This window comes from Oncorhynchus masou, chromosome 30 (genome assembly GCF_036934945.1).
Source record: "Oncorhynchus masou masou isolate Uvic2021 chromosome 30, UVic_Omas_1.1, whole genome shotgun sequence".
Taxonomy (NCBI): Eukaryota; Metazoa; Chordata; class Actinopteri; order Salmoniformes; family Salmonidae; genus Oncorhynchus; species Oncorhynchus masou.
In genome coordinates this window covers 16,605,066-16,632,629 of record NC_088241.1, presented here as the reverse complement: position 1 = coordinate 16,632,629, position 27,564 = coordinate 16,605,066, and the positions used below count along the sequence as shown (strand labels likewise).

At 42.1% G+C, this 27,564-nt stretch overlaps 3 protein-coding genes across 4 annotated transcripts in view; 2 read left to right on the top strand and 1 right to left on the bottom strand.

The window, feature by feature from the left end:
• Positions 1-27,564, bottom strand: part of LOC135522174 (thioredoxin-interacting protein-like) — a 328,799-nt gene that overhangs the window by 39,693 nt on the left and 261,542 nt on the right. The gene's annotated exons all lie outside the window — the stretch shown is intronic.
• LOC135522171 (zinc transporter ZIP1-like) lies at positions 1,723-6,157 on the top strand. The gene is made up of 4 exons (XM_064948202.1): positions 1,723-1,862; positions 2,299-2,575; positions 4,147-4,277; positions 4,634-6,157. Exons 2-4 carry the CDS (start codon positions 2,386-2,388, stop codon positions 5,327-5,329), a joined length of 1,017 nt encoding a protein of 338 aa, XP_064804274.1. The 5' UTR covers positions 1,723-1,862; positions 2,299-2,385; the 3' UTR covers positions 5,330-6,157.
• LOC135522170 (CREB-regulated transcription coactivator 2-like) lies at positions 6,497-27,445 on the top strand. 2 transcript variants are annotated; one of them, XM_064948200.1, is made up of 14 exons: positions 6,497-6,884; positions 9,990-10,091; positions 10,301-10,414; positions 10,645-10,706; positions 11,793-11,861; positions 12,270-12,370; positions 12,567-12,593; positions 12,732-12,861; positions 13,690-13,928; positions 15,852-16,330; positions 17,032-17,601; positions 20,342-20,416; positions 20,548-20,755; positions 21,030-27,445. In XM_064948200.1, exons 1-14 carry the CDS (start codon positions 6,711-6,713, stop codon positions 21,227-21,229), a joined length of 2,550 nt encoding a protein of 849 aa, XP_064804272.1. In that variant the 5' UTR covers positions 6,497-6,710; the 3' UTR covers positions 21,230-27,445. The 2 variants fall into 2 exon arrangements, with proteins under 2 accessions (XP_064804272.1, XP_064804273.1); XM_064948201.1 differs by lacking the exon at positions 11,793-11,861.

Genomic DNA, 27,564 nt, shown 5'->3' with positions numbered 1-27,564 from the left:
CAGAGGGAGGTGTTTAGTCCCAGGTTCCTTAGCTTGGTGATGAGCTTTGAATAAGGTCCACCTGTGTGCAATCTAACAAATTATGTGACTTCTGAAGGTAATTGGTTGCACCAGATCTTATTTAGGGGCTTCATAGCAAAGTGGGGGAATACATATGCATGCACCACTTTTCCGTTTAATTTTTTTTTAAACAAGTTATTTTTTTCGTTTCACTTCACCAATGTGGACTATCCGAATTTAAATCCATTTAAATTACAGGATGTAATGCAACAAAATAGGAAAAACGCCAAGGGGATGAATACTTTTGCAAGGCACTGTACACCTTTCTCTCACACTTCGAGCGTTAACGACTCTGATCTGCCAAGGAGAGCCCCAAGGAGGCTACATGCTTAGGTCTCCACAGAGGACATATGTAAGTCATTCAAACGTGTTAACCCTCGCAAGGCTGCCGGCCCAGACGGCATCCCGAGCCGCAACCTCAGAGCTGATGTGTTTTCAGACATTTTCATCTCTCCAGCTTAGGCCGTTATCCCCTCCTGCTTTAAAATGTCCACTATCATCCCAATCCGTAGCACTCACGCTTTGAGAGGCTAGTCAAAGACCACATCACCTCCTCCGTCCCTGACACACTCGACCCTGCACCACAGCCTGGTATGGCTACTCCACAGTCGCTGACCTCAAGGCTCTACCGAGGGTGGTACGCTCGGCCAGTATGTTTAACAAGTTTAAACATCACATTAGAGTATGGCAGTTTAGCACAGTACGGTATGGCCCGGTACAGGACAGTCACGTTTTATTCAATAGAGTACAGGTAGAGTAGATTAGAGTAAAGCAGGGTACAGTACAGATCACTATTAAAAAATGTTTTTGTTTTTAAAGACATCAACGTCTGTAAATACTTGGTTGGGAAGTGTAGGCCTATACTCGTTCACTACATGGTTGGGAAGTGTAGGCCTATACTCGTTCACTACAGTACTTCCCACAAATCTAAAAGCAGGATCAGTGGAATTTTGGGTTAGTAGAAAGAGATTCCAACATTTTTCTTAGGCTACTCGTCATGTTTCATGGTCATGGCTGTCATCCCACTTCTGACACCAGTGTAGCAAACAACAAACTCGGTTCTTGGTCCTATCGGACCAATCATAGAACTCTGTATGTAGCCAAATCAATGCCAGCCTGGACCAGATCAAATCTAAACCGATCATAGCCGTCTGTTGACGTTGAAATCAAGGCCAGTCCGGACCGCAACAAAAAAAAAATATATAAATACCACAGGACCAGAAAAAACTACGTCCAAATTACATTGCCTGACGGTAAATGCTTAGCTAGTATGTAGCCTACTAGGTTAGGGAATGCAGCAGAGTTGTGGTACTGGAACGCATGCAATTGTCATATTTCGCACATTTACTGGAATGATACAAAGTCTAGAGATGGCACATGATGTCCCCTCAATCCTTCATCTGTTGCAATTGTGTGTGATTTAATAAGTGATACAATGTACATCATTTCTTGTATCAAAAGTCCACGAATGAATAGACCGCGATAGTTCGAAGTTGCTCCGAAACAACTGATAAATGACCTGTTTAGCGGACCCCCAATCTTGAGATGAACTATCGACAGCTAAAACGCAGATCTGACTCGAGATCAGATTTCACTGAGCGTTGATGAATCCGGGATATGCCCCTCCCTCGAGGTCGTCCCAGCCTCATTCTGATCAGTTGAATCATCACTTCCCGTACAGAGTGCAGTTTTTTGGCATAGCAGTAATGTAATTTTGCTGCCTTTTCCCCACTTGTTATTAAGTCTGTGCCAATACAAGCTGCTCACCAAGGCTGTCCTTTTATGAGAGAATACGACAGAAGGTAGTACATTATTTATTGCTTGCTATTTGTAATGTGAGAGACGCCATAGGCAGAAAGCTATACGTTTAGTCATATTGTTTAAAACTTTTTATGGACTAGCGATAGTTTTTAACTTTCTAAACAGCTGTACAGGATATTATAACAGTCCCGGTAAAGCAATTTAATATTATCTGATGTTAGATCAGTCACATGCTTTCTATGCCCCCCTTTCCTTCACAAACTACGTTTTCTATCCTTTCACATACTGTATCTGGGAATTCATGTTATTTGTTTGCCAAGATCCCAGAGCAGATGCTACAATGTGACATTGTCACAGAAGTCTCTCACCCTAAACCATGGGCACTATGAAAATGTATGCAATAAATGTCAAACTGCGTTTATTTGTCTTGACTTGATTTGAATGTAGGCAAATGTTACTCAAACTTCTCTGATGCAGGTGGTCTACCCCTCCCCATTCGACTGTAAGCCAATGGAGGTAGTCTGAGAGCTACTCAGGAGTGAAAGAGAAGCAGGGAGTGCAGAGATGGCTCTTAGAAAAGGATCTTCTGTTGCCCTCTCCGGGTGGCCATCTGAAGTGCAGATGAACCCAGCTTATGTCCCTGGCCTGGAGGTAAAGCTGGGAGCACTGGTTGTTCTTTTCTCCATCACACTGGTCTGTGGCTTCGCCCCTTTGTGCTTAGTCAGGGGGGCAGGGAGGTGCAATGTAGACCCAGGTAAGTGGTACTTTAGATCAGAATGAATTTTGAGAATGTGATTTAAAGGTAAAACCATTTGCATTAAATAAAAATTTGACAGTACCCCTTTTGAATTTAATAGAACCTGCCTTACATTTTTTTCCCATTGTAGAAGTGCTCAGAAAGTTACTTTTTGGACCTGAATGGCAAAATAGTCAAGACATAAAAAGTACTCAGTTGACCTATTTTGCATACACACCATACCATGAGACATCCATCTCTTCATCACGGGAAAAGATAAAAACAGTTGAGATTTACATATTTAAAAGCTTATGAACATGTTTTTTGAACCATCTCGCTTCGCGCTCCTCGGAAACTGTGCAGTTTTTTTTTACGTGTTATTTCTTACATTAGTAACCCAGGTCATCTTAGGTTTCATTACATTACATATTACATATCAGTAGTTTTATATTATATTGTCAATCCTCCATAGGAAACCTTTTGAAATATAGATCATAGAATAGACATGACCATTTAAATTGACATTTGACAATGGGTGGACCAGCAGAAATCTTTGTTAGTAATTAGAAGTACAAATGTCATTTAAATTAAAATGCCAATGGTGTACCAGCTAAATTGCAGAGGTCTGAAGGGTTAGGTCCATTCTATGAAATATATTTCTATGATTGAAATGACACCCACCCTGTATTCAAGAGCATGTTGCGTCTCAACCGATGACGGGCACAACACACAAACCTCAGATGTAAAAATATGGTCTAAGCTACAACATACAGTACCAGTCAAAAGTTTGGAAACACCTACTCATTCCAGGGTTTTATTTTAATTTTTAAATGTTCTACATTGTAGAAAAATAATGAAGACATCAAAACTATGAAATAACACATGGAATCATGTAGTAACCAAAAAAGTGTGAAACAGATCAAAATGTATTTTATGTATGTGAACATGAAGATTATTTTTTCAATATTTTTCTTTTCAATAAATGATTGATTAAGTAGTTTGATAACCCTGTTTTGTAAGCTTTTAAATGGCATCAAACTGAACCGTTTACTTTTTCCAGTGATGAAGACATTTTGAGCACTTATCTCCTGAATGTTTTGGGATTGAGGTCACTTTCTGACCACTTCTTCCATGGGAAAACATGTAGGAAAGTTTTGTTTAAATCAAAAGGAATGCTGTCAAAAAGTGATTGAATTCAAACGGATTTATCCGAAAAGAGATCCTGGGTGTAAACTTACTAGTTGACTCCTATGTGTTCCTTCCTTTCACAAACCCTACACAAAACAGAAAGACCCCCAAATCCATGTAAAGACAGTAGCATGTAAGTGGGTTCAACTTCCATGCACATCCGATAACGTTGCACAGGGCTGAATAATACAGTGCAGGTAAATTAGTAAAAGGAAGACATACCTACTCACTTTTGTGTAATCTGTTCCCAGATGTTGTCAAATCTGTATATTTTTTTCCATGGAGACCAGATGAAGACCAACAGGTTAAAACATTGACCGTACTTGTTGTAGAGCCTTTCAATAGACTTGCATGACTGGCTGACACATTTGTGGCTGAGTTGGGTCTATTGTATTCCACAGAAACGCGTCACAAGGTAGTGAGCTTGGTGAGCTGCTTTGCTGGAGGAGTGTTCTTTGCTACTTGCCTCCTGGACCTGGTGCCTGACTACCTATCTGGGATCAATGAAGCATTTAGTAGCCTGGGCATCACAGTAAGAATTTGGGGAAGTCCCCATTAGCGGTGTCTTTTTTTGGTTCCTGCCCTTCGGTTAGTCATTTCACATCTGATTAGTATTTAGGAAGCACAGCGTTATCTTGGCCTGCCCTGTATTACTTGATGTCAGAATTACATTTTTAATCTTTGTCAAATTTGAATGCTGAGAAAAATATAGATGAATGACTTTGTGTAGACTCATCAATTTCTGTTCGCAGACACCTTTTTTTTAATAGATTTTTTAAATGTTACACTTGTCAGCTTAATCTGACTGATTAGGCTATCTTTGCGGTAGTTAGTTCTTCCAAGTAACTTATAGTGTGTGTTATCCTCTTGTCTATCTACCCCTTCCAGCTTCAGTTCCCTCTACCTGAGTTTATCATAGCCATGGGATTCTTCTTGGTCCTGGTGCTGGAGCAAATAGTCTTGGCCCTCAGAGACCGATCGGCGGGCCACTCTGAAGAAAGACGCGCACTATTGGTGGACTCCAGCGTCCAGTCACATGACAGAGATGGCCGGAGACACTCCCACCACTCCCATGGTAGGGAGGAATTAGGGGGAGAGGATGCCCACTTCCATGTGGACTTTAACTCCACCTCGGCCATCCGGGCCTTCATTCTAGTATTTTCCTTATCTCTGCACTCAGTGTTCGAGGGTCTGGCTGTGGGGTTACAGGAGGACAGTCAAGAGGTGCTGGAGATCTGTGTTGCTCTACTCCTCCACAAGAGCATCATCTCTTTCAGTTTAGCCCTAAAGCTGGCCCAGGGCAAGCTGCGGCGGGCAGCCGTGGTAGGTTGCCTCCTGCTCTTTGCCCTCATGTCCCCAATCGGCATTGGGCTGGGCATTGCCCTCACCGAGACCAAGTCATCCCCCCAGCACCAGCTGGCCAGGTCCACCTTAGAAGGCCTGGCGTCTGGCACCTTTATGTATATCACCTTCATGGAGATCCTGCCCCATGAGCTAAGCTCCCCGCAGAACCGCATCCCCAAGGTGGCCATGATTCTCACTGGGTTCGCAGTGGTCACTGGGATGCTGTTCATCAAAATGTAAATATTCTGTAGATCAATTCTTTAGGTCTGATTCGATCAAAAACAAATTTCCTCTTGCGCCGTGAGAATGCAATTTGGACTGATAAGAATTAAACAATGTTTACAGCATGAGACCAAAATATACTCAAGCGTGTCATTAATTCAAACAAGTTTTCTTAAGGTGCAGGGAGAATGCTGGTTTGCCTTACACTGGAAACTTGATTATTTTAGTTTTAATATGTAGATGAATGTTATTCATTCAGATTTAAAAAAAGGATATATGCTAATCCTGCCATGCTTTGAAATTAACATCATATAACGTTTTCTATTTTAGATATGAGAATTTGAATGTATCTATTTTTTTATATAAACAATGACATACTACAAACTGCTTTCTGTATACCGTGATGTGGTCAAAATTACCTGATTTAAAAAAGGGTAATATGAGCATTATAAAACTCCTGGTTTGATATTATAGCATACCTAATGTTTTGCTAGCTGTGAAATCTGACTATCTGTGTCCTGAATTGTACACACATTTGTTTGTTCAGTATTATGACTGCCTAGCCCCTAAAAACACATAAGAGCATATACAGCTGGCTACTACTTTAAATGCTAAAAAAGATACATGGAGTGGTTGCTCTTTGTCAGAGCCTTACATTGAGATCTAAATATAGGCCCTTATTTCACTGCCATGTGGTGAGAGCTTTGAATTAGTCCTCTATTCTCTTGTAAAACTTGAGTTTGAATAATTGAAATGGGCTGCTCTTGTTTTTATGTTCACTTTTATATCAGCACTTGTTTATCTGTACCTGGTTTACTGATTTAAAAGTAATCTGAAATAATTGAACATGTTTCCTAGTTCTTTTTCACCTGGAGAGCAATAGGATTAGTGATGAGTATGACAGTGATCAGACAACCAGTCTGGCAGTGTATTTTACTACTGAATTATCTGGTTTATATGCAGCCTTTTTATTTTGAGAAAACCAACCAATACAATTAGTTTTATTTTGGAAAAATGTAACGTTTAAAAAAATATCAATATCCATTACACAGTACTGTAATTTCTGTGTTGACCAAGCCTTACATAAAAAAATAAATAAACTACATGCCCCAGATTGGCTTGGGCGCTCACTTTCTCTCCCCCCCCACCAAGTCAGATGGTTTCGACTAGCTAGTTACCACAGCTACAAAGTCAAAATTGTCCGTCGTACAAATTCATGAAAACAAAAATAACTTTTTGGTCTTCATTGATGCTTAACTGTGTTCATGTTAGGTTTAAAATCACATTTTAAGTAGATCAATTGTAGAAATAGGCGGCCCGTATCACTTTGTGGCGATAGTAACTAACGTTAGTGACAACCAAGTCAGATCATCCCACTGCGTGAAGTCGTTCGGCAAATATGTCTGCTACGGATGTAGGCGGTTGTGGACCCGGAGCAGGACCCAGTTCGGGTGCTGGGTCCGGGGCATCAAACCCTCGAAAATTTAGTGAGAAAATAGCTCTACATACCCAACGTCAGGCTGAAGAGACTGCTGCTTTTCAGCAGGTTATGATGGATATCACCTCTACCAGGGTAAGTCGGAGGGGGAGGCAGGAGAGGAAAGCTGGAGTAAGTACAGGCCCGGGGCTTGTCAAGAGGGTAAACAAAAAATACGAACATGATAAACCAATAGAAGTTTAGCGAACTAACTCTAGCCAAGAATGAACGTTATCCACGAGTTGCCTTTATCTGTTGGAGTTTGAATGTCTTTCTAGTTATTTCACCTATCTAACGTTAACTACGATGTTGATTGCTATCTTATCTAACTTGTCAAAAGTGTAATGCGAACCAGCTAGCTAGTTAACTAAAGTTAGCGTAAATAAACTAGTTATCTAGCCCTAAGTTAGTCTTATGTGTCGAAGTAGTATTTCAAATTCAGTAGCTAATGTTAACTAGTTCGTTACGTTAGCTTGCTAACTACTTAGCAAGCTAATGTTAACGAGACATTGTAACGTTAGTTATAACTAACTGTTTTAATACATCTTCAAACCTGCTGAACTGTGTGACTGGTTGATAATGTTAGTTACCAGCCATGTTTTGGCTTAACGTTAGTTTTTCAGTGCTTAGCGAACTAGTTGGTCAGACAGACGGTGCATCAAGTGAAGTGGCACATAGTGGTTGCTGTCAACCACCACAGCAGAACAGATTGCAAACTCTTGGCATAACTGCAACCCACTCCATTATTTTTCAACTGAGTTTAACATTCACAAAATGGTGTGTTTATAGGAACTCCACGGCTATATTAAGTACGCCGATTCTGTTCTAAAAGGTTTAGCAACGTTAACCGTTTACTCCAAACATACATTTTTGTTCAACGAAAACTAGTTTCTATTGGACAAATTCAGGTAGGTCCCTCTCCGTTTTTCTTCGTTTGCGCTGTTCGTGTACGTTTGATTCTTTACCGTGTTTCCGTTGCAAGACATAATAAATACACCCCAGGGTTCATTCTAAGGATCTTTCAATTTGAAGTGAATAAAGTTTGAACTGCTTTTCAAACGGATACTAATTAATAATTTGCTTATTAATGAATTCAACATATATTTTTTTTGAACATTCAATCTTTTAGAAGCATGATAATGGCCAGAATTTCCCCACTCTATGAATATCCTATATATTTTGAGGTGACTGTGATACAGACTGAGTGGGAGGAATAGAAAGGAGAAGAGTGGGCAAATCAAATTCAGTGACGACTCACCCTCCTAAATTGCATTGTTGGACAGCACATTCAAGGGCTCAAGTCTTACACTGACTCATCCAAACCCCTCATACCACCCCACTTTCTTCATTCATGGTAATTCCCCTTTGCCATCTCAACCACTGTCGTTTCTGGGAATTCCTTTGAGTCCTGTCCTTTACAACCTCCCCATCTAATATACTTTTTGTCAGGGTGGTCAGCCTAATAGCAAGGCAGGCATGCGGTTACCGGTAAATGGAGACGGAGCATGCTGTGAAACTGATGTGCTATGTGTGTGCGAGAGAGAAGGCACAAACTATGGAGTAGAGTAATGCAGAATTACGCTGAGACTTCACTTTAAAATGTATGCCAAACAAAAACCATTGATTTAAAAGTTTAACAAACCATACAATTCTATGCACAATGACTACTTTGAACAATTTTCACAGTAAATAAAAAAAACAACATTTTACTTTAAAAACTGTACAGGTGCAAAGTTTTGTAACAGAATTATGGTAAATTCTCACTCAGTTTTATTTGTTTCCAGACTTTGGACCCCCATCCTGTAAATGTGTTTTTGTAAAATGTTCAGTGGAAATTGTTAAAAGTAGTACTTGTGAATAGAGTTCTATGGTTTGTCAAACTTATAAATCAATGTTTTTTTTGTTTGGTATACATTTTAAAGTGAGTCTGTGTAAATCTGTTACCATGGATTTACCCACTTCCATTCATTCATTGTATTTATGAATCAATTTGGTTGTACAACCTGTATGTGTGGAGAATTCATATTGTCATCAGTGTAAGGAATACTGAAAGCGCTAGCTACTTAAATTGTCTTCGCCTGCAAAAGAGAGGGGATTTAAAGATGGAATCCGCAGTAGGGGAAACAGCGCCACCTTCCGCCCCATGGCCATTGTTATTGCTTTTGTTTTGTTGACGAAGCGAAGGTGAGGAGTGTCACCCATAGAAAAAATTGTATCACATATTCTGCTGTTCTATCGCTCGTGCAATGTCAGAGGGGAAAGAAACTGTGTTAACTTCTTTGTTGTTGTAATATCACAGTTTCACAATGAAGGATTCAAGCTTTAAGGCTTTTGGACATTTTTAGATGGGTTCGTAAAATATGACACTGTCGGCCTATCTTATTTGTATGCTGGAACAGTAGTGGTTCATATGAATCCATTTCAGAAGGGAACTTGGTAAGGGCAGATTTAATCTTAAATCCTATGAAGACCTTGTCTCATTCTTCTGCTGTCATAATATTTTACACTGCCAATGTCACATTTGGGAGGTACACAAAGCAGTATTTTCTCACTGTCACCTCACTGGAAATGTTTTGTCCTACTTGGAATGTATTAGGCAACTCCTGGGTGTTATTAGCAATATCCAATATACTTGTGGGGATATTGTTGCTTTGTGACTATTTTCAAAGTTCTTATTTTTCTTAGAAATAATAATTTAACAGCTTTTCCTCAATACTTGTGGTTTTCCCTGTGAATGATTGTCTTTTTTTCCCTCTTTTTCTTTTACAGTGATGAACTCACTGCCGTCTGTTTTAGAGGTTGAGAGACTGCATGAAAGATGTCAGAGGCAGGACAGCACATTTTATAAAATGTCAAGCTTTTACTCAAAAGAACAAGGTCTGAAAAGACACCAAGATGTTTGGCTGTCATTAATGAAAATGGCCAGAATAGTGTCTTACTAAAAGAACCGGCCAGCTCATTTCAAACATTCTATTGTGACATAGGACAACCACAGCTTTGCAGCTGATAAAGCACACTACAACAAACTCTTGAGGATCTTGTTACCCACTTGATTATCTCAATCCACTGATGTGGCTTCTGTCTCTGTGTAGGCTATGCAGCAATCCAGCAGTGAAGTATGTCAAGGGCACAAGTATTACAGTTTGTCTTACAAAAGACATTAGGTATTCATAAAGTCTTCATCTCCTCTTTGTTCTCCAGATCCAGGCTCAGAAAGTGCGTCTGGCTAGAACCCAGGGCCCGTACTATGGGGGCTCCCTACCCAACGTTAATCAGATCGGCAGGAACCCAGGCGACTTTCAGGTGAGAGAGGTTCACCTTTTTGTATCCTCATTGTGTGTGTGTGTGGGTCTACATTAATATATAGCCTAAAAATCTATCCATACAATCACTTGACACCAATTTAAACACCATGGCGTCTCTCCCTCTTCTCTTGCACCCCTCTTTATCCTCTCTCCCTTTCTGTTTCTCTGTCCTCCTACTTGTTTCCATCATCGGTCCCCCTCTCTTAGGGTTTGTTCCACTCTAACCTGGACTCCAGTCGCTCCACACGGCACCACGGCCTGGTAGAGCGGGTCCAGAGGGACAGGCGCTTCATCTCCCCAGGGCGTCCCTACAGGAAACAAGTATCCTTCACAATACCTCTGAGACCAGAACATCTTCAGACCTTGTTGCACAATCTTGGAGCTAATCCAGAGTTTTGCTCTACTTAGGCAAAGGACTGCTTTGATGATATATTATTTTGTCATTTTCTGTGTTGTGCTGACCAAATCCCTTGTTGTTAATCTCTGATTGTGGATGAGAAGAGTAAAAAGTGTAACAATTTAGTTGTCGCCTTAACTTGTGTGCTCCTCAGGTGGACAGCTCTCCGTACAACTCAGCCTATCTGTCCCCGCCTCCGGACACCAGTTGGAGAAGGTAATGATCTGGAGTGGACCCCAATCTGCAGAGACATGGGTGTCCTCAGGGAGCCTGTTTTATTTTTTATGTATTGTGCTTAGTTGTTTTTCTCTGCAGCATTATAGCTTGGTCTCACGGTAACAATGCATGCTAATGCGATTGGGACTGACTAACAAGACACCTGATTTTAGCTTTCCCTCATAGCCTTGAATTTATTTGCTTTTCAGAACTTTGTTGTTTTATTTTCTCCACTTTCCTCCCTTTTTTCTGGCATCCGAATACACTTACACTCTTTTTTTTTTTTCAAGTTTTGGAAAGAAACTCGCACCTCTTTTCCATTCTTGTCAAACCTCTTTTTTTCTTTCTTCTTTCTTTTCTTTCTTTCTCTGCTAAATGGAAAAGGACAAACTCTTTGAGAAAGGGAAACTGGCTTTGACATGAAATTATATGACTCTTACACACCTCCCAACAGTTCCGTTTTATCTTATTCTCTGAAAAAATAAAGGCATGTCGAGATGACTTATAAAGCAGCGTTGATGCATGAATTAAATGAAGGCCGCTCTAAACCAGCGTTTCTCATCCCTGCTTGCTTGGATGCTGTGCTTTGGGGAAATAGCCTCCATCAATCAGGTGAATGGAGGGAGCTGCTCCTGAAGTTTGTTTGTGGTGGATTTGGCACAAGTCTGTCCGATTCTTTCCAGATCAGCACTGGGGCTGGAAACACTGATAAACATCTTTGTAAATTCAACTGACGTGAACCGATCGCTGCGAGACCCCAGTTTAGCAGAGAATTTAACAGCCTCTTTCATAATAGCCAGTCTTACATGAGCACACACGCATGAGCGTGAATGCATACATTTGTGCAGATGAGCATGCAGTAACACACCCACAAATGCACTCACTTCACTCAATATTCTCTGTATCCAAAAAACAGCATCTATGGATGGGCCATGTGTTCTGTAGAATGTCAGTATCCCTCTCTTCCTCCCTCTATCTCTGCGTCTCCTATGCTCGCCGTTCGTCCCAAGCCTTCCCTCTCTTTTATTTCTCTCTTTTAATCCTTCTCTGGAGAATAACGGCCATTTTTGTTGTTGATCACAAAAGGAACTGTTCGGGCAACTTCCCAGGAGACAAAAGCCAGTTGTTTCGCCTCCCCACCATGGCACTCAACAGGTGAATCCCACCCTCTCCATCTATCTTCTCTTCTCCCCCTCAACATAGGGCATCAACTCACTGTCCTGGGGCAGACATTAATAGACGATTGTGCCAGTGCAAGATATGACCATTCAAAGATCTTCCAAGAGCTTGTATATTGAATGAGTTTTCCTTTTTATATTGAATGAATTTATATTTAAGACTGAGTTCCAATATATCACGGATGGAGTTACTTTTGTTTCTGCTCAGCCACAAACTAAGGTAGTGATGTCATGATGTGGTTACCTGAAGACTTTTCTAATGAGTCATGGATTGACTTGAGTAGTTGGTTCCTGTTTGGTGAATGTGTATGTGGGTTGATGTGGCAATGGAAAGAGACCCCCTGGATATATCTTTCTCCTCTCCTAATGCTTTTTCTCTATGCAGGACCAACTCAGACTCTGCCCTCCACACCAGTGTGATGAACCCCCCTGCAGGAGACCCCTTCAGTGCTGGACACACACTCACCCTTCAGGGCAGACTCACTGGTGAGGACTCACTAAAGACTAAACCAACAGCATATGTGTTTAGTTAACACATCGGAGTGGGAGTTGGGGGTTTGCCACTGAGATAAGTGTCTGCTAAATTACCTTATTGTTTATAATTGTTTAAGTGTGATTGTGCCTTAAGCCCATTCCCAGTTTGCCTCGGTACTCTGACTTGTATCTCTCTGTGCTCCTTTAGGTCAGAGTGAAGGAGAGGGGAGAAGAAGTGAGTCTAACAGTCACACTCGCTGTACACTAACAATTCTGTCCTACTTTAAACACACCATAAATAATCTTGACAATGGAAAAAAATCCTTATGACTTGGAGACATTGATTTGTTATCATGTTGTTTGTCATCCACAGTGTTTCCGTACCCAGTTCCCCCCATTGAGGAGAACATTCTGGATCAGGGCAAACTGCTCAAGCCCTGGGACACCAAGAAGTTGCCCCTGCTGTCTTCTCGACCCAAGTCCTGTGAAGTTCCCGGTATCAAGTAAGTAAATCCTTCTGAAACACATCCAAGTAATTTCTACAGCTTTTCTCACAGGAGAGAATAACTTATGTGAAAATGTCTGTGGCTCTAGAAGTTTGCACACAATTATCTACAGAATTCTGTTTCAGTGCAGACACACAGTTATTAAAAACCTGTGATGTTTTGCGTTCATTTAGACCTAATGTAATTTGTTTAATGTGAAGCAGCAATATGTGGAGTCTGATAGGAGACATAGTATTGTACTATGGCTAGCGTGTGCCCTCAGGTATGACATATGAATGCATGGCTGATTTTCTGTTGAACACTTTCTGCTGATGTAAAAGCCTCAAGCTCTCAAGCTCCATTTGTTTTCCATTGAAACATCCATTTGAAATATCTTCCTCTGTTTTCAGCCTCTGTCTGTCTATCCTCCTCTTCTTCGTCATGACTAGCATGACTTTCGTTGCGCATTCTTTTATCTTTCTCTCATAGCTGGGGTTTAGATTGTCCACTGTGTGTAGTTCCATTCTTTATTTTTTCCTTCATTCACTTGCTCTCTATCTCTCCATTTCTTTTTTTAAATTTTCTTGTTCTCTCTCTGTAATTTATTCTCTCGCTCGCTTTCTCCCCTCTTGGTCTATTCTGTTATTTTTCTCTGTTGTTCTCTGTCTGTCTGTCTGTCTGTCTGGCTGGAGGAAGCTGCTGTTGGGTGAGGATCAGTTTAGCTCTGGGACGCTGAGGTCATCCTGTCTGTAAATCACACGCCCCAGTGTCTAATTCTTGACGAATGTGAGACACCACTGTGGTTTCTCTTGTCTATCTAAATAGTTTCTCCATCTCCTCCTCCAGCATCTTCCCCTCCCCTGACCAGCAGTCCAGCACCCCCCATGCTCCCTCAGCCCTGAACACGGGGGGCTCCCTGCCCGACCTCTCCAGCCTGCACTTCCCGTCACCGCTGCCCACCCCGCTGGACCCAGACGAGCCGGGCTACCCCTCATCCCTGAGTGGGGGCAGCAGCACGGGCAACCTGGCCTCCACCCTGACCCAGCTGGGCATTAATGCCAGCAATGCCTTCTGCCACTCGCCAGGTACAGGGAGGTACTGTGGGACAGAGGCTGAAGCTTGTGTGTGTGTGTGTGTGTGTGTGTGCCATGTTGATCTTCAGCACTTCTCTCTTGCGTGTATGTTAGTGTGTGCGCTCATGCAGGCATGCTAGGAACAATACAACCCTTTCCGTCACACTAGTTAAAATGTCTAAGTTGTGACTCAAACGGAGGAAGCTAGTGGGTGTTGGTGCAAGAGGGAGACAGGCCAATATTTATTTAGGTGGGCGCGTGCATGTAAGATGTATTTAGAAAGTGCAGGGCTGTGCATTCTGAAAAAGTATAAAATCCCTGATGTGGACAGAATCAGAGAATCCAGACAAAACGGAATTCAACAATATAAAAAAAATGTATTCAACTTAGTCGGGAGTTAACTAAATGTATTGAACATTTATTAATTAGCCCAGGTTTATCATAAGACATGAACAGAATGAATCAGTGATTTGTATTTCCTGCAAATTTCTGAAGAGGCAATGAGAATTCCCCCATCTGTGTATGTGCGGTGCGCGCAGTTACCACTTTGTGTAGTTATTACCGTTGATGCTAATGAAACAGTCTTCTGGTAGATGGAAAGACTTTCCCCAAAACCTACATTAAATGTTAACAACAAAGCCTATGCCTACCTGGCAGAATATCATGATTATTTGCATCAGTCCAGTGGGTGTTTGTTTTGCAAACTATCATAACAAAAACACAGCTGAACTGCCTCTTGCTAGCTGTGCAATGGAATTAATGGGTAACTACACCCAAAAACCTAAATTTCAAAAACAATTCCCAGACTCAAAAGTGGTCTCCTAATGTGGTTTAAGCATTGTTGTGGACTTAATCCTATTTAGTTGTTTTTCAATTCAAGTGTCATTTAGAGTATGAAAGCCTGAAAAAATCCCGCGGAAACAGAGACCTGTAAAACTCAACGGAATGTGTAAAATGAACTAACCACAATCAGGGAAGAAATTAAACAGATTTTATATGGCCCTACTGACCTTATCTGTGTTGAGGTGATTTGGCTGACCACACACAGGTAATGTTAACTTCAGTCTAGAGGCAAGGCCTAGGGTGCATGTCAATCGTCTGAGGTGGCTTACTCTTCTCGTCTCTTGAGAAAACAGTATGGTGAATGCTTACCAGATATTTGCTGGTATTATTCTAGTTCTTTCACATCAGTGCAAATTAAGGATAGGAGATGATGAAAGGAAACCTAGTTTGACTCTTGAGATGCACCCTGCAGATCAGGGCCTCTTCAGGGGACTGAGCTAGCGTTGTACCTCCTGATATGATCGCCAGGAGACAAACTGTGTTTGCAGTTTGTCATATTAAATGTTAAAACGATGAAATGTTGCAATACATTTTCATTGAATTTTAGATGTTTGTAGTCTTCTACACTGAACAAAAATATAAACACAACATGCAACAATTTCAAAGATTTTAGTTATTTGAAATGTAAGGAAACCAGTCAATTGAAATACATTTCTAATCAATGGATTTCACATGACTGGAAATACAGATATGCTTCTGTTCCTCACAGATAAAGTACCTTAAAAAAAGGTAGGGGCGTGGAACAGAAAACCCAGTCAGTATCCGGTGTGACCACCATTTCCCACATCTCCTTTGCATAGAGTTGATCAGGCTGTTGATTGTGGCCTGTACTATTTTTGTCCCACTCCTTTTCAATGGCAAACAAATTTGTGCGCAAATTTGAGAGAAATAAGCTTTTTGTGCAAATGGAACATTTCTGCTATGGTTTATTTCAGCTCATGAAACATGTGACCAACACTTTACATGTTGCGTTTATTTTTTTGTTCAGTCTATGTACTCATTACCACAACTTTTCACACCAGGACTGAAAATGTGTTTATTTTATGTAGCTCTATATTCAAATCTGTTTATCGGTCTTGTTTATTTGAACAGGTCTCTTGGCATCTCTTCAGGGGACTCTTAGTAACCCCTCCCTGCAGTCCTCGCTAAGCAACCCCAACATCCAATCATCTCTCAGCGGCCACTCCTTCCCCAACTCCCTCAGCTCCACCTCCTTGCACTCGTCGCTGAGCAACCCTTCCCTGCAGTCCTCCCTTAGCTCCTCCCCCTCCCTCCAGTCTTCCCTGAGCAACCAATCCCTGCACTCCTCCCTCAGCAACTCCTCCCTGAGTGGCCAGTCCCTCCACACCGCATCCAGTAACCCGAGTTACAATAGCGGGGTAGGAGGGTCCGGCTCGTGCTCCTCTTATTCGCCACTGCTAACTAGCCAGGGGCAGTCGCCTCTCAGCACGTTGCCACGGAGACGAGCTCAGCTCTCCCCACTGATCCTACCCATGGGAGGGGAGTCTCGCCGACACCACTCCAAACAGTTCTCCCCCACCATCTCTCCTAACTTGTCCTCCATAACACAGGTAATGTCTACCTACATTCTCCTTTTACCATGACTTAATCACAGGCCAGAATAAGCACTGCCCTGGGGTTGGGCGGTATCCAGATGTTCATACCTTCATGCTGTTCCTGTGCTGCACACACAACACAAATAGTAGACGTCAGGGATCTTGATCCAGGAGGGGATTTGTCTCTGCTGTAACCAAGACGATTGATCTTGCAAGCTAGCCACTTAGTTAGCCTAAAGAACCTGACTAGACGTTAATTACTTCTCTCTCTGGTTGGAACTGTGCTATGCCAGAATGTGGACGCCACAGAGCCGGCGCGAGATATGGCTCGGAAAACGTACATCTATCCAGGAATGGGAGATGGCGCTGTACTTCTAATTATGATGAATCGAGTAGATTGAAATACTGCTATTTTTTAACTAAACTACCCTTTTTGTCAACATGCAAGGGTAGTTGATGCTGCTATATTTATTAACCCACAGCACAAGTTAACTGTAGGTATTAAAAAATATATATATTCAAATTGATGGAAAAAAAATTTGCCCAATTGTTTTGACGGTATTGAAAATCATACCATGAGTATTTCAAAATACCCTGGTGTATATATAGTTTATACTGTAAACCGCCCAAGCCTACACGGCACCATAACATTGGCCGACCTGCATGCCAATTGAGTTCGTATTCCATTTCCAATCAATGTGTTTATCTCCTCCCAGGGTGTCCCTCTGGACACCAGCAAACTCCCCATGGACCAGAGGCTCCCTCCCTACCCCTTCAGCCAACCGCAGCAGCAGCTTCATCAGCCAGGTCCTCCAGCATCCCATCAGCCCCAGCAGGCCTCTCAGGTAGGACAACCGCTCTCCCAGCCATCCGTGGTACTGCAACAACAAAATCAACAACAGCATCAACACCAACACCATCAGCTGCATTTGCAACACCAGCTGCACCAGCAGCAATGTGTCCAGTCTCAGCAGGCCCTCCAGCAGCTGCACCTGCAGAACCTGCGCAATGCCCAGAACCAGCAGATGCAGCACCTGCAGCAGCACCATAGGGTGTCGGTCAAAATTGAGAAGCAGGGTGAGCAGGGCCAGAACTCTCAGTGCCTGCAGACGCAAGACCCGCAGTCAACTCAGCAGCAGCAGCAGCAACAACAGCAGCAGCAGCAACAACAACAACAGGACCAGCAAGACCAACTGCAGCAAATGGAGCAGCAAAGGCAGCAGGGAAGTCTTCCCCAGCTGCAGCACATCAGCCACTCCCTGGCCACAGACCTGGGCCTCTACAACGTGAGTGGAGTCAGTGCTAGCCTATACACACAACACACTGCCGCCAATTGGCCCAATAAAGCCACAATTTCCTCTGTCCTCCTACTATCGGTCCGTCACGGTTAACCTACCTCGCCTCTCTGGGGCAGAGGGGCATGACGGCCACCATGGCTTGATGTTTTTGTAAACGTATGGTGTTTAAAGCAAGCTCAATGTTGTAAACGTTGGTTATGATAGAAACTGAGGTCAACTAGAATGATCCGGATGATGTAATCATCTGTACAGTTATTATCAAGACAATAACCAGTGACAGCCTGATGGCTTCTGGTTACACCAGGACATATTTTTTTAAAGAGTTTACTCTGTCATCTAGCTAGAATTAGCTCACTATTTTGTATTGCATATTTGTGTAATCAGTTAATTTATTCATACATTTGGCCATGCAAATTGATCACTGTTCAGCCTCTTAGTGTGTGACATCCTCAAGTATCAAATAGTGTAATATCATCTCTTTACACTTGACACATTACTCTGCTGTCATGTAATATACAGTACCAGTCAAAAGTTTGGACACCTACTCATTCCAGGGTTTTTCTTTATTTTGACTATTTTCTACATTGTAGCATAATAGTGAATACATCAAAACCATGAAATAACACACATGGAATCATGTAGTAACCAAAAAAGTGTTAAACAAATCAAAATATATTTTATATTTGAGATTCTTCAAAGTAGCCACTCTTTGTCTTGATTACAGCTTTACACACTCAACATTCTCTCAACTAGCTTCATGAGGTAGTCACCTGGAATGAATTTCAATTTGTTAAAAGTTCATTTGTGGAATTTCTTTCCTTAATGCGTTTGAGCCAATCAGTTGTGTTGACAAGGTAGGGGTGGTATACAGAAGATAGCCCTATTTGGTAAAAGACCAAGTCCAGCTCAAATAAGCAAAGAGAAATGACAGTCCATCATTACTTTAAGACATGAAGGTCAGTCAGTCCAGAACTTTGAAAGTTTCTTGAAGTGCAGTAGCAAAAACCATCAAGCGCTATTATGACACTGGCTCTCATGAGGACTGCCACAGGAAAGGACAACCCAGAGTTACCACTGCTGCAGAGGATAAGTTCATTAGAGTTAACTGCACCTCAGAAATCGGCAATTAACTGCACCTCAGGTTGCACCTCAAAGAGTTCAAGTAACAGACACATCTCAACATCAACTGTAAAGAGGAGACTGTGTGAATCAGGCCTTCATGGTCGAATTTCTGCAAAGAAACAACTACCAAAGGACACCAATAAGAAGAAGAGACTTGCTTGGGCCAAGAAACATGAGCAATGGACATTAGACCGGTAGAAATCTGTCCTTTGGTCTGATGAGTCCAAATTTGAGAATTTTGGTTCCAACTGCCGTGTCTTTGTGAGACGCAGAGTAGGTGAACGGATGATCTCTGCAAGTGTGGTTCCCACCGTGAAGTATGGAGGTATGGGGGTGCTTCAAGGCACACTTAACCAGCATAGCTACCACGGCATTCTGCAGCAATATACCATCCCATCTGATTTGCGCTTAGGGAAAGGGGGATACCTAGACAGTTGTACAACTGAATGCATTCAACTGAAATGTGTCTAACGCATTTAACCCAACCCCTCTGAATCTGAGAGGTGTGGGAGGCTGCCATAATCGACATCTTCTTCGGTGCCCGGGGAACAGTGGGTTAACTGCCTTGCTCGGGCAGAACGACAGATTTTTACCTTGTCAGCTCGGGCTTAGTGGGACAATCATTTGTTTTTCAACAGGACAATGACCCAACACACCTCCAGGCTTTGTAAGGGCTATTTGACCAAGAAGGAGAGTGATCGAGTGCTACTTCAGATGACCTGGCCTCCACAATCACCCAACCTCAACCCAAATTAGATGGTTTGGAATGAGTTGGACTATAGAGTGAAGGAAAAGCAGCCAACAAGTTCTCAGCATATGTGGGAACTCCTTCCAGACTGTTGGAAAAGCATTCCAGGTAACTACCTCATGAAGCTGGTTGAAAGAATACAAAGCTGTCATCAAGGCAGGCATACTTTGAAGAATCTCAAATATATTTTGATTTGTTTAACACTCTTTTTTTTTTTAGTTACTACATGATTCCATATGTGTTATTTCATAGTTTTGATGTCTTCACTATTATCTACAATGCAGAAAATAGTAAAAAAATAATAAAATAGACAAACCCTTGAATGAGTAGGTGTGTCCAAACTTTTGACTGGTACTGTATTTAAAACAGAACTTAGGCTATTCAAGAGGCCATCTTGTTATAACTGTGGCTCAATAATTTCCTACTTGATGCTTCACAGTTCCTGGACCTGTATAGCTTCTCAATACATTTCCAATGCTCACTCAAGTCTCAACTTGGTTCCATAACTTGCCACTGGAGATTGTTTCACAACATCTTTCTGACTTTGAACATGCTCACAATTTTCTTAGCTGCAGAATGCGGTGTGTGAAACTTGAGAGGGAATGCTGATGTCATGCCCAAGTGAGGTGAAATGGATCCTGGGCTCTGTTGTTGAATGTCTCTATTAATAGCAGTCCAGAGAGCTGACTGTCTTAGTGTGCTGAAGGGCTGTGACATTGGGACCACAGTGAAATTGGCCTGTAGCATCAATGAAGCCCCACTTCACTGCTACAGTCATGTTGTAGGTGTCACTCAACATAACTTGGTTTGACGTGTTGTTCTGTCTTTACACTAAAGTACCTGTGTTTTGTGTTGTAGGACACATTACTGTTAAACTCTCTGTTGGATGATCCCTACCTGGGCCTACAGATCGCCTCCAGACAGAACCAGCAGGTATACCATTTCTGCAGACACTATTTCTCTCAGGCTCATATTTGTATTGACTACTGCACCTCTGCTTTCATTGCTGAGTTCTGTTGTAATGTATTTGTCTGCCTGAGTTCACATTTGGTGTTTTGTCCCAGTCTCAGTTCAACATGGAGACTCCGGGAGACAGCCTAACGTTCAACCACGGTGGCTTGGGCTGTGGGAGTGGTAGAAAAGGCCAGGAGGAATCCTACCACCCCAACCATGGCTTCCTGGAGCTCCACGACACAGGGGATAGGCAGCACCTTAACAACCAGAACTTTGGGGGAGAGGGATGCCACAACGTCCCTAACATCATCCTCACAGGTGAGATCTGGGCTACCACTTCAGCTATTACTCCTCTGTAGGAGAGAAATGCTTTCCAAGTACATAATTATAACTACAACCAACACTAACCCTGAGTGGCTCAGTTGGTAGAATATGGCACTTACAATGTAAAGGGTTGTGGATTTGGTTCCCGCTGGGGCCACCCATTCGAAAACGTATGCACTCATGACGGAAAGTCCCTTTGGATAAAAGCGTCTGCTAAATGGCACATTTATTATTATGTATTACTAGCCCTCTTTTCTTTCTTCACCAGGTGACAGTTCGTTGGGCCTTTCCAAGGAGATCGCCAGCGCCCTGTCCCACGTGCCAGGTTTTGAGATGGACTCATTTGCTCTGGACGACCCCCTCAGGATGGACCCGCTGGCCCTTGAGGGGCTGGGCATGCTGGACGGGGACTTCATGCTGACCGACCCCGCCGTGGAAGACTCCTTCCGCTCCGACCGCCTCAAGTGACCCTCGCCCAGGAGTGGATACGGAGGAGTGAGGAGGGAAGGGGGTTGGAACGACCCCAGACTGAAGTGGAACAGGTGGGGTTGAGCCCTGCTTTGTTTCCCCCTCCTTGGCGATTGACCCAACCACAGCATCTGCGAATAAAAGGTCAGGTGGGAGGTTTTGGACAGTCTAGTGCAGGGATCTCTGACTGGTCCCGGAGAGAAACTGGGAAGCAGGCTGTTGTTCTACCACAGCACTAATACACCTGTCAATCTTAAATCTGGATCTTGATTATTTGAATCGGGTGTGTTAGTGCTGGGCTTGAATAGAATTCTACATGCTCTCCAGGACCAGAGTTGGAGGCACCTGGTCTAGTGGGGACCTCTCCACATGCTTTTTGTGTGGTGGTGGGGAAGGTTGGAGGACAGGACTGACATGTCAGTGGTGGAGCAAGTTCGTTTACGGTTCTTTCCGCTACATCCAGGCAGTTATCGAAAATGCACTTGTGATGCTTAAGAGAAAAAAAGAAAATATAGGCATTAGCTTGTACGAGTCTTATCTGCATGTAAACAAATGCACTTCAGATAATGCATAAACGCAGGGATCACGCATGAGGTCAGTTACACTTGAAAATGCCGTCTTAAAAAGCATACCATATGCATTCTATGAGACAGGACTTTCCCGACTGGTCTTTCGGCTTTGTCTGTCTGTGTTCCATCATTCCAACGCCAGTATGGGGAGGCTGGAATATCGGCCATGTTCGCCATCTTTCTACTGCAAGAACACACAGTAGATCTGGGGTATTTTCTGGATTACATCAACCCAACCAGAGACTGTTCAACCAATAGTTGCCAATTGACATGTCATTAAGTGTTTCCATTTTATTTACGTTTGGTGAAGGTAATTCAATGGTGGGCCTTGGTAGCTATAATTCAGATATAGTTCAGTCTTTCAACGGACAAGAGAAGAAAGTGTTTTTTTTGGAGAGGTGACTTTCTCAGTCCCTCTGGACAAGTTGGCACTTATTCATTTTAGTGTCTGGACGGCATATTCGTCTGTAAGATTATCACTGTGTCTGTGTTCAAGACCCAGCTAAATTGACCTTTCTCAGTTAACGTCTGTTAACTTGAATCGTCTTGATGGTTCCTAATTGAAAAAAAATGACTAAATCAATCGTCTAAGGATATTGTCCTCATATTGAACCAAGTAGTCCACAGAATCCATTATCCAACTCCCCTGTCTATAAAAACAACACAGAAAATAACACATTTCATTGCACCTGTCTGGTGTGTGACAAAATATTTTTGTATTCTTTTTTAAACATTTTTATATGTCCCAACATGACAGCTGTTGCCATTCTGCCAGCCTGCTTCTATACCATTGAGCTTCTCAGTAAGTTTAAGCTGAGGACCTTTTGCTATGTACCACCCCTGTGTGCCTGCTATCTTCCCCTCAGATCTTAGACCTACCCTCTTCTGCACATTTCCTTTAAAGCAACAAGGGACTGTTTGTTTTTAAATGTGTGCTATTGACAAAGTGTCTGCCTTCCATCAAGAGAATTGGCATTGTTGATATGAAAAATGCAGAGGAAAAGGAAAAGCCCTCAAAACATTTCAATTACATGAATTGGAGTTGTATGTTTTTTTATTGAGTAATTGGGAAACGGCAAGGCCAAAACCAAGTAGGCTAATGCATAGCAACATTTTTGCCATAGTATATATTTTAACTGCTACTACTATCCTAAGGCCTTGGAGCTTTAGTGTCCGTTTTAGTCAGGTAATCCTAGCCACTGTGATTGACACCTCTAACCCCTCCCACCTGCTGCACCTGTCTTGCCACAGCAAGGGCCATAGCCAGATTATAGTAACATATTTTTATGTAACAAAGTAGTTATTACTATGAAGTTTTATGTTTTAATTAAAGGTGGTCTGCCTTTGTATATAAATGGATAAATAATTGAGAGTATATTTAAGAAGAGAAGCCTTTTGGTTCCGCAACACCCTGAAACCGGTTGCATGATTTGAAAAGCAACAAGTTCTGAAAAATGTAGTCCATTTGCTATGCAAAGTGTTCTTGTGCATGTCTCGTGTGACTGTCTGGGAGTTGCCAAATACATTTTTTTATTTAGTACATTTGCAAGTAGTACATTTGCATCATACTATTGTAGTGAAAATACATTTTTTTAAACTAATTTTTTGGTGCTTTTTTATTGGTTTTTAAATGGTCATATTTTGCTTTGGTGACAATGTTTGATATTGGTGTCTGACGACTACTGTAAGTTTGACATTGTGTGGCAGCAACAGGAAGTTAGTGCTTGAGATAATATCGTTAAACCTTCATAATGACAAAGGTTATGGAAATCAGCCCTTCTTTCCAGTGTGGACTGAAAGAGGCCATGTTTGACAGACTTAATAAACACCAGCATTGCAATTTGGATATAGAAAGCTGTATGCAACTGTTACATCATAGATTGGTGGTAACATCCATCCTAAAATTAAGTAGTGCTGTTCTGAAGTTGTGTTAACAGAGTTTAACCCCCTTATTGACAGATATTGAAGTACCTCTAATTACCGGTATGCTTTATTTCAACCATATTGCTTTTACACTGATCATATGAGCCAAATGCAAATATTTTTTGACAGGAGTGGTGGTTGAAGTGGTTTGAGTATCAAACCTATGGTAAAACCCGTTCACTACTGCCCCCTATCCAACAGTAATAGTGTGGGTTTGCAAAGTCTCCTTTTACCACAGTGAGCCAATGTTGTGCCTTGATGTAAACTCAGCAAAAAAAGAAACGTCCTCAACTGTCAACTGCGTTTATTTTCAGGAAACTTAACATGTGTAAATATTTGTATGAACATAACATTCAACAACTGAGACATAAACTGAACAAGTTCCACAGATGTGTGACTAACAGAAAAGGAATAATATGTCCCTGAACAAAGGGGGAGAGGGGGGAGGGTAAAATCAAAAGTAACAGTCAGTATCTGGTGTGGCCACCAGCTGCATTAAGTACCTCAGTGCATCTCCTCCTCAAGGATTGCACCAGATTTCTAAGTTCTTGCTGTGAGACTTCTGGGGGGGAATGGCCCTAGCCCTCACCCTCCAATCCAACAGGTCCCCAGACATGCTCAATAGGATTGAGATCCGGGCTCTTTGCTGGTCATGGCAGAACACTGACATTCCTTTCTTGCAGGAAATCACTCACAGAACGAGCAGTATGGCTGGTGGCATTGTCATGCTGGAGGGTCATGTCAGGATGATCCTGCAGGAAGAGTACCACATGAGAGAGGAGGATGTCTTCCCTGTAAGGCACAGGGTTGAGATTGCCTGCAATGACAACAAGCTCAGTCTGATGATGCTGTGACCATGACGGACCCCCCCACCCCCCACAAATCTGTCCTGCTCCATAGTACAGACCTCGTTGTAACGCTCATTCTTTCAACAATAAACGCGAATCCGACCATCACCTCCGGTGAGACAAAACCGCGACTCGTCAGTGAAGAGCACTTTTTTGCCAGTCCTGTCTGGTCCAGCGATGGTGGGTTTGTGCCCGTAGGTGACGTTGTTGCGGTGATGTCTGGTGAGGACCTGCCTTACAACAGGCCTACAAGCCCTCAGTCCAGCCTCTCTCAGCCTATTGCGGACAGTCTGAGCACTGATGGAGGGATTGTGCGTTCCTTGTGTAACTCGGGCAGTTGTTGTTGCCATCCTGTACCTGTCCTGCATGTGTGTTGTTTGGCTGTACCGATCTTGTGCAGGTGTTGTTACACGTGGTCTGCCACTGCGAGGACGATCAGCTGTCCGTCCTGTCTCCCTGTAGCGCTGTCTTAAGCTTCTCATAGTACGGACATTGCAATTTATTGCCCTGGCCACATCTGCAGTTCTCATGCCTCATTGTTGCATGCCTAAGGCACGTTCACGCAGATGAGCAGGGACCCTGGGCATCTTTCTTTTGGTGTTTTTCAGTGTCATTGGAAAGGCCTCTTTAGTGTCCTAAGTTTTCATAACTGTGACCTTAATTGCCTACTGTCTGTAAGCTGTTAGTGTCTTAATGACCGTTTCATTGGTGCATGTTCAGTAATTGTTTATGGTTCATTGAACAAGCATGGGAAACAGTGTTTAAACCCTTTTACAATGAAGATCTGTGACGTTATTTAGATTGTTACGAATTATCTTTGAAGGCGGTGTCCTGAAAAAAGGACGTTTCTTTTTTTGCTGAGTTTATATCTTTCTTCTTACTAGGCTGGTGGTGTTGATAAGACCACAAGTCATTTTGAAGAGTCATAATAATGCATTTCCAATTTAGCCATTAATGAGGAGGTATAAAAAATATCAAGTTAGTGTGAAAATCATATTTGAAAGTGTTAGAAGTTTTTCTGCATTGCTTAGTCCTGTGTTCCCTATTTTCTGTGGCAGGTTTCTTGTATTTTCAGATTTTGTTTAGTTCTGCACTGTGGACCATTCCCAACCAAAACTGAAAAGATTATTTTGAAATTATATTTGAATTGATAGGCTATATAATGGAGATTTGAATGAGTCCTTTTTTAAGTGGACTGTAGGGTAGAGTGGATGAAATATCTTGTCTGTTTAGAAGGAATCATGTAAGTGTGGCTAGTATATTTTAGATTGGGTCTGAAGGGTATTCTGATGAAGTACCAGTTAGTTTCAGGGTCAGCGCTGGCAGTTGACTCGAGATGATGATGATTATATGATCTCCATCTTCACCTGGTGTGAGAACAGACTTGAAATGCAGAGAAAGTAATTTTATTGTTTTCACTGTTATTCTGCACTTTGTCATTTAAAAACCCAAGAGCACGCCCGCCATTGGTTGTCTTGCTTGATTAGTCCATGGTGATGCATGTTTGCTCTACCAGTTGTTTGATTTAGAATCTGTGACAATGTTACGCAATGCCTCCGAGAGATATCAGTCACTTTGCCAATATAGTTGGCTTGTTGAACATTTTTCTAAAGGCAATTATTTAAATGTTTTTTATTTTACTTTTATTTAACTAGGCAAGTCAGTTAAGAACAAATTATTATTTACAATGACGGCCTGCCCCGGCCAAAGCCTAACCCGGATGACGCTGGGCCAATTGTGTACCACCCTATGGGACTCCCCATCACGGCCGGTTATGATACAGCCGGGAATCGAACCAGGGTCTGTAGTGACGCCTCTAGCACTGTGATGCAGTGCCGTAGACCGCTGCGCCATTCAGGAGCTCACAAGTATCATGTGTATCCTAAAGTTTGAATGTGTACACTGCAGTTTTTAGTTACTGAGGAAAGGAGAAATATTTGATCTTATGTTTTCCCCCTCAGTATTAGTTAGTTATACCAAGTGAATTTGTCTAACGTCTTGGCAATTCTTCACAGCTGCAATTTGATGTTTCAGCTGTCATGCTTATAGAGAGCAATAGTAATGTGGTCTTTTTGTAGGCACTAATGGAGCTAGGCTTACTCCACCATGGCTTGTTGGCCAAAGCCTATGGAGAAATTATTTTGGAGTTTGTTTTGATAAATACAAAAAACAAGGCCTGTGTGATCTTAGGTTTTGTTCTATGAGATCATCTTCATCACCTAAAGTATTTTTTTTTGTGAATTTTGAAGCATTTATGTAATCAAAATAAGCACATAAAGGGTTCATAATTCATAAAGGTCATGTTAACAGACACATATCTCATCGAACAAAGCATATAAAATCATCAAAGGATGTGTTAATTAACCTCGGACCTTATTTGCAGCGTTTAGCCCCAAACCTCATTAATTTCCACTATAGGAACGGCTCAACGAACCTGAGGTTTCATTTCCGATTTTTAGGACTACATGGAGGCTCTGCGCTCACAACTTCATAGATCTCTCAGCATCTGTCTTATGCAATAACATTGTAGTTGAAGACCATGCACGGCAATAACATTGCCAGTAGGGGTTGCTGTTGAACAGTGAAGTTATGTGTGATAGGGATCAGTCAGATGGCCATGTAAATTGCTGTTATTGTTCAGTGTATTTTACGGTTGTAATAAAAACATTTTTGCTTTATGTTTAGGGTCAAAACCATATGTATTTTGCGTTTTCAGAGGAATACATTTAAATGTTTATTTTACATTTTTAATTTGTAATATCCAGGGAACCCATGTATGTTGTAAATACTGTTCCTAAACCACTGTGCATCTTAAACCTAACAAGAAAATTTGTACCTTAACATTATTTTACAAAAAATAAAAAATCCTGTCAAAGGCTGGTTTTATATTGTATTATTATCCGCGTTGTCATAACAGATTCACTGGTCTCCAGTAGAGTGACAGCTGGAAACAAACCCCAACAGCTGCATGCACGCGGGGGTGTCCACCAATTGC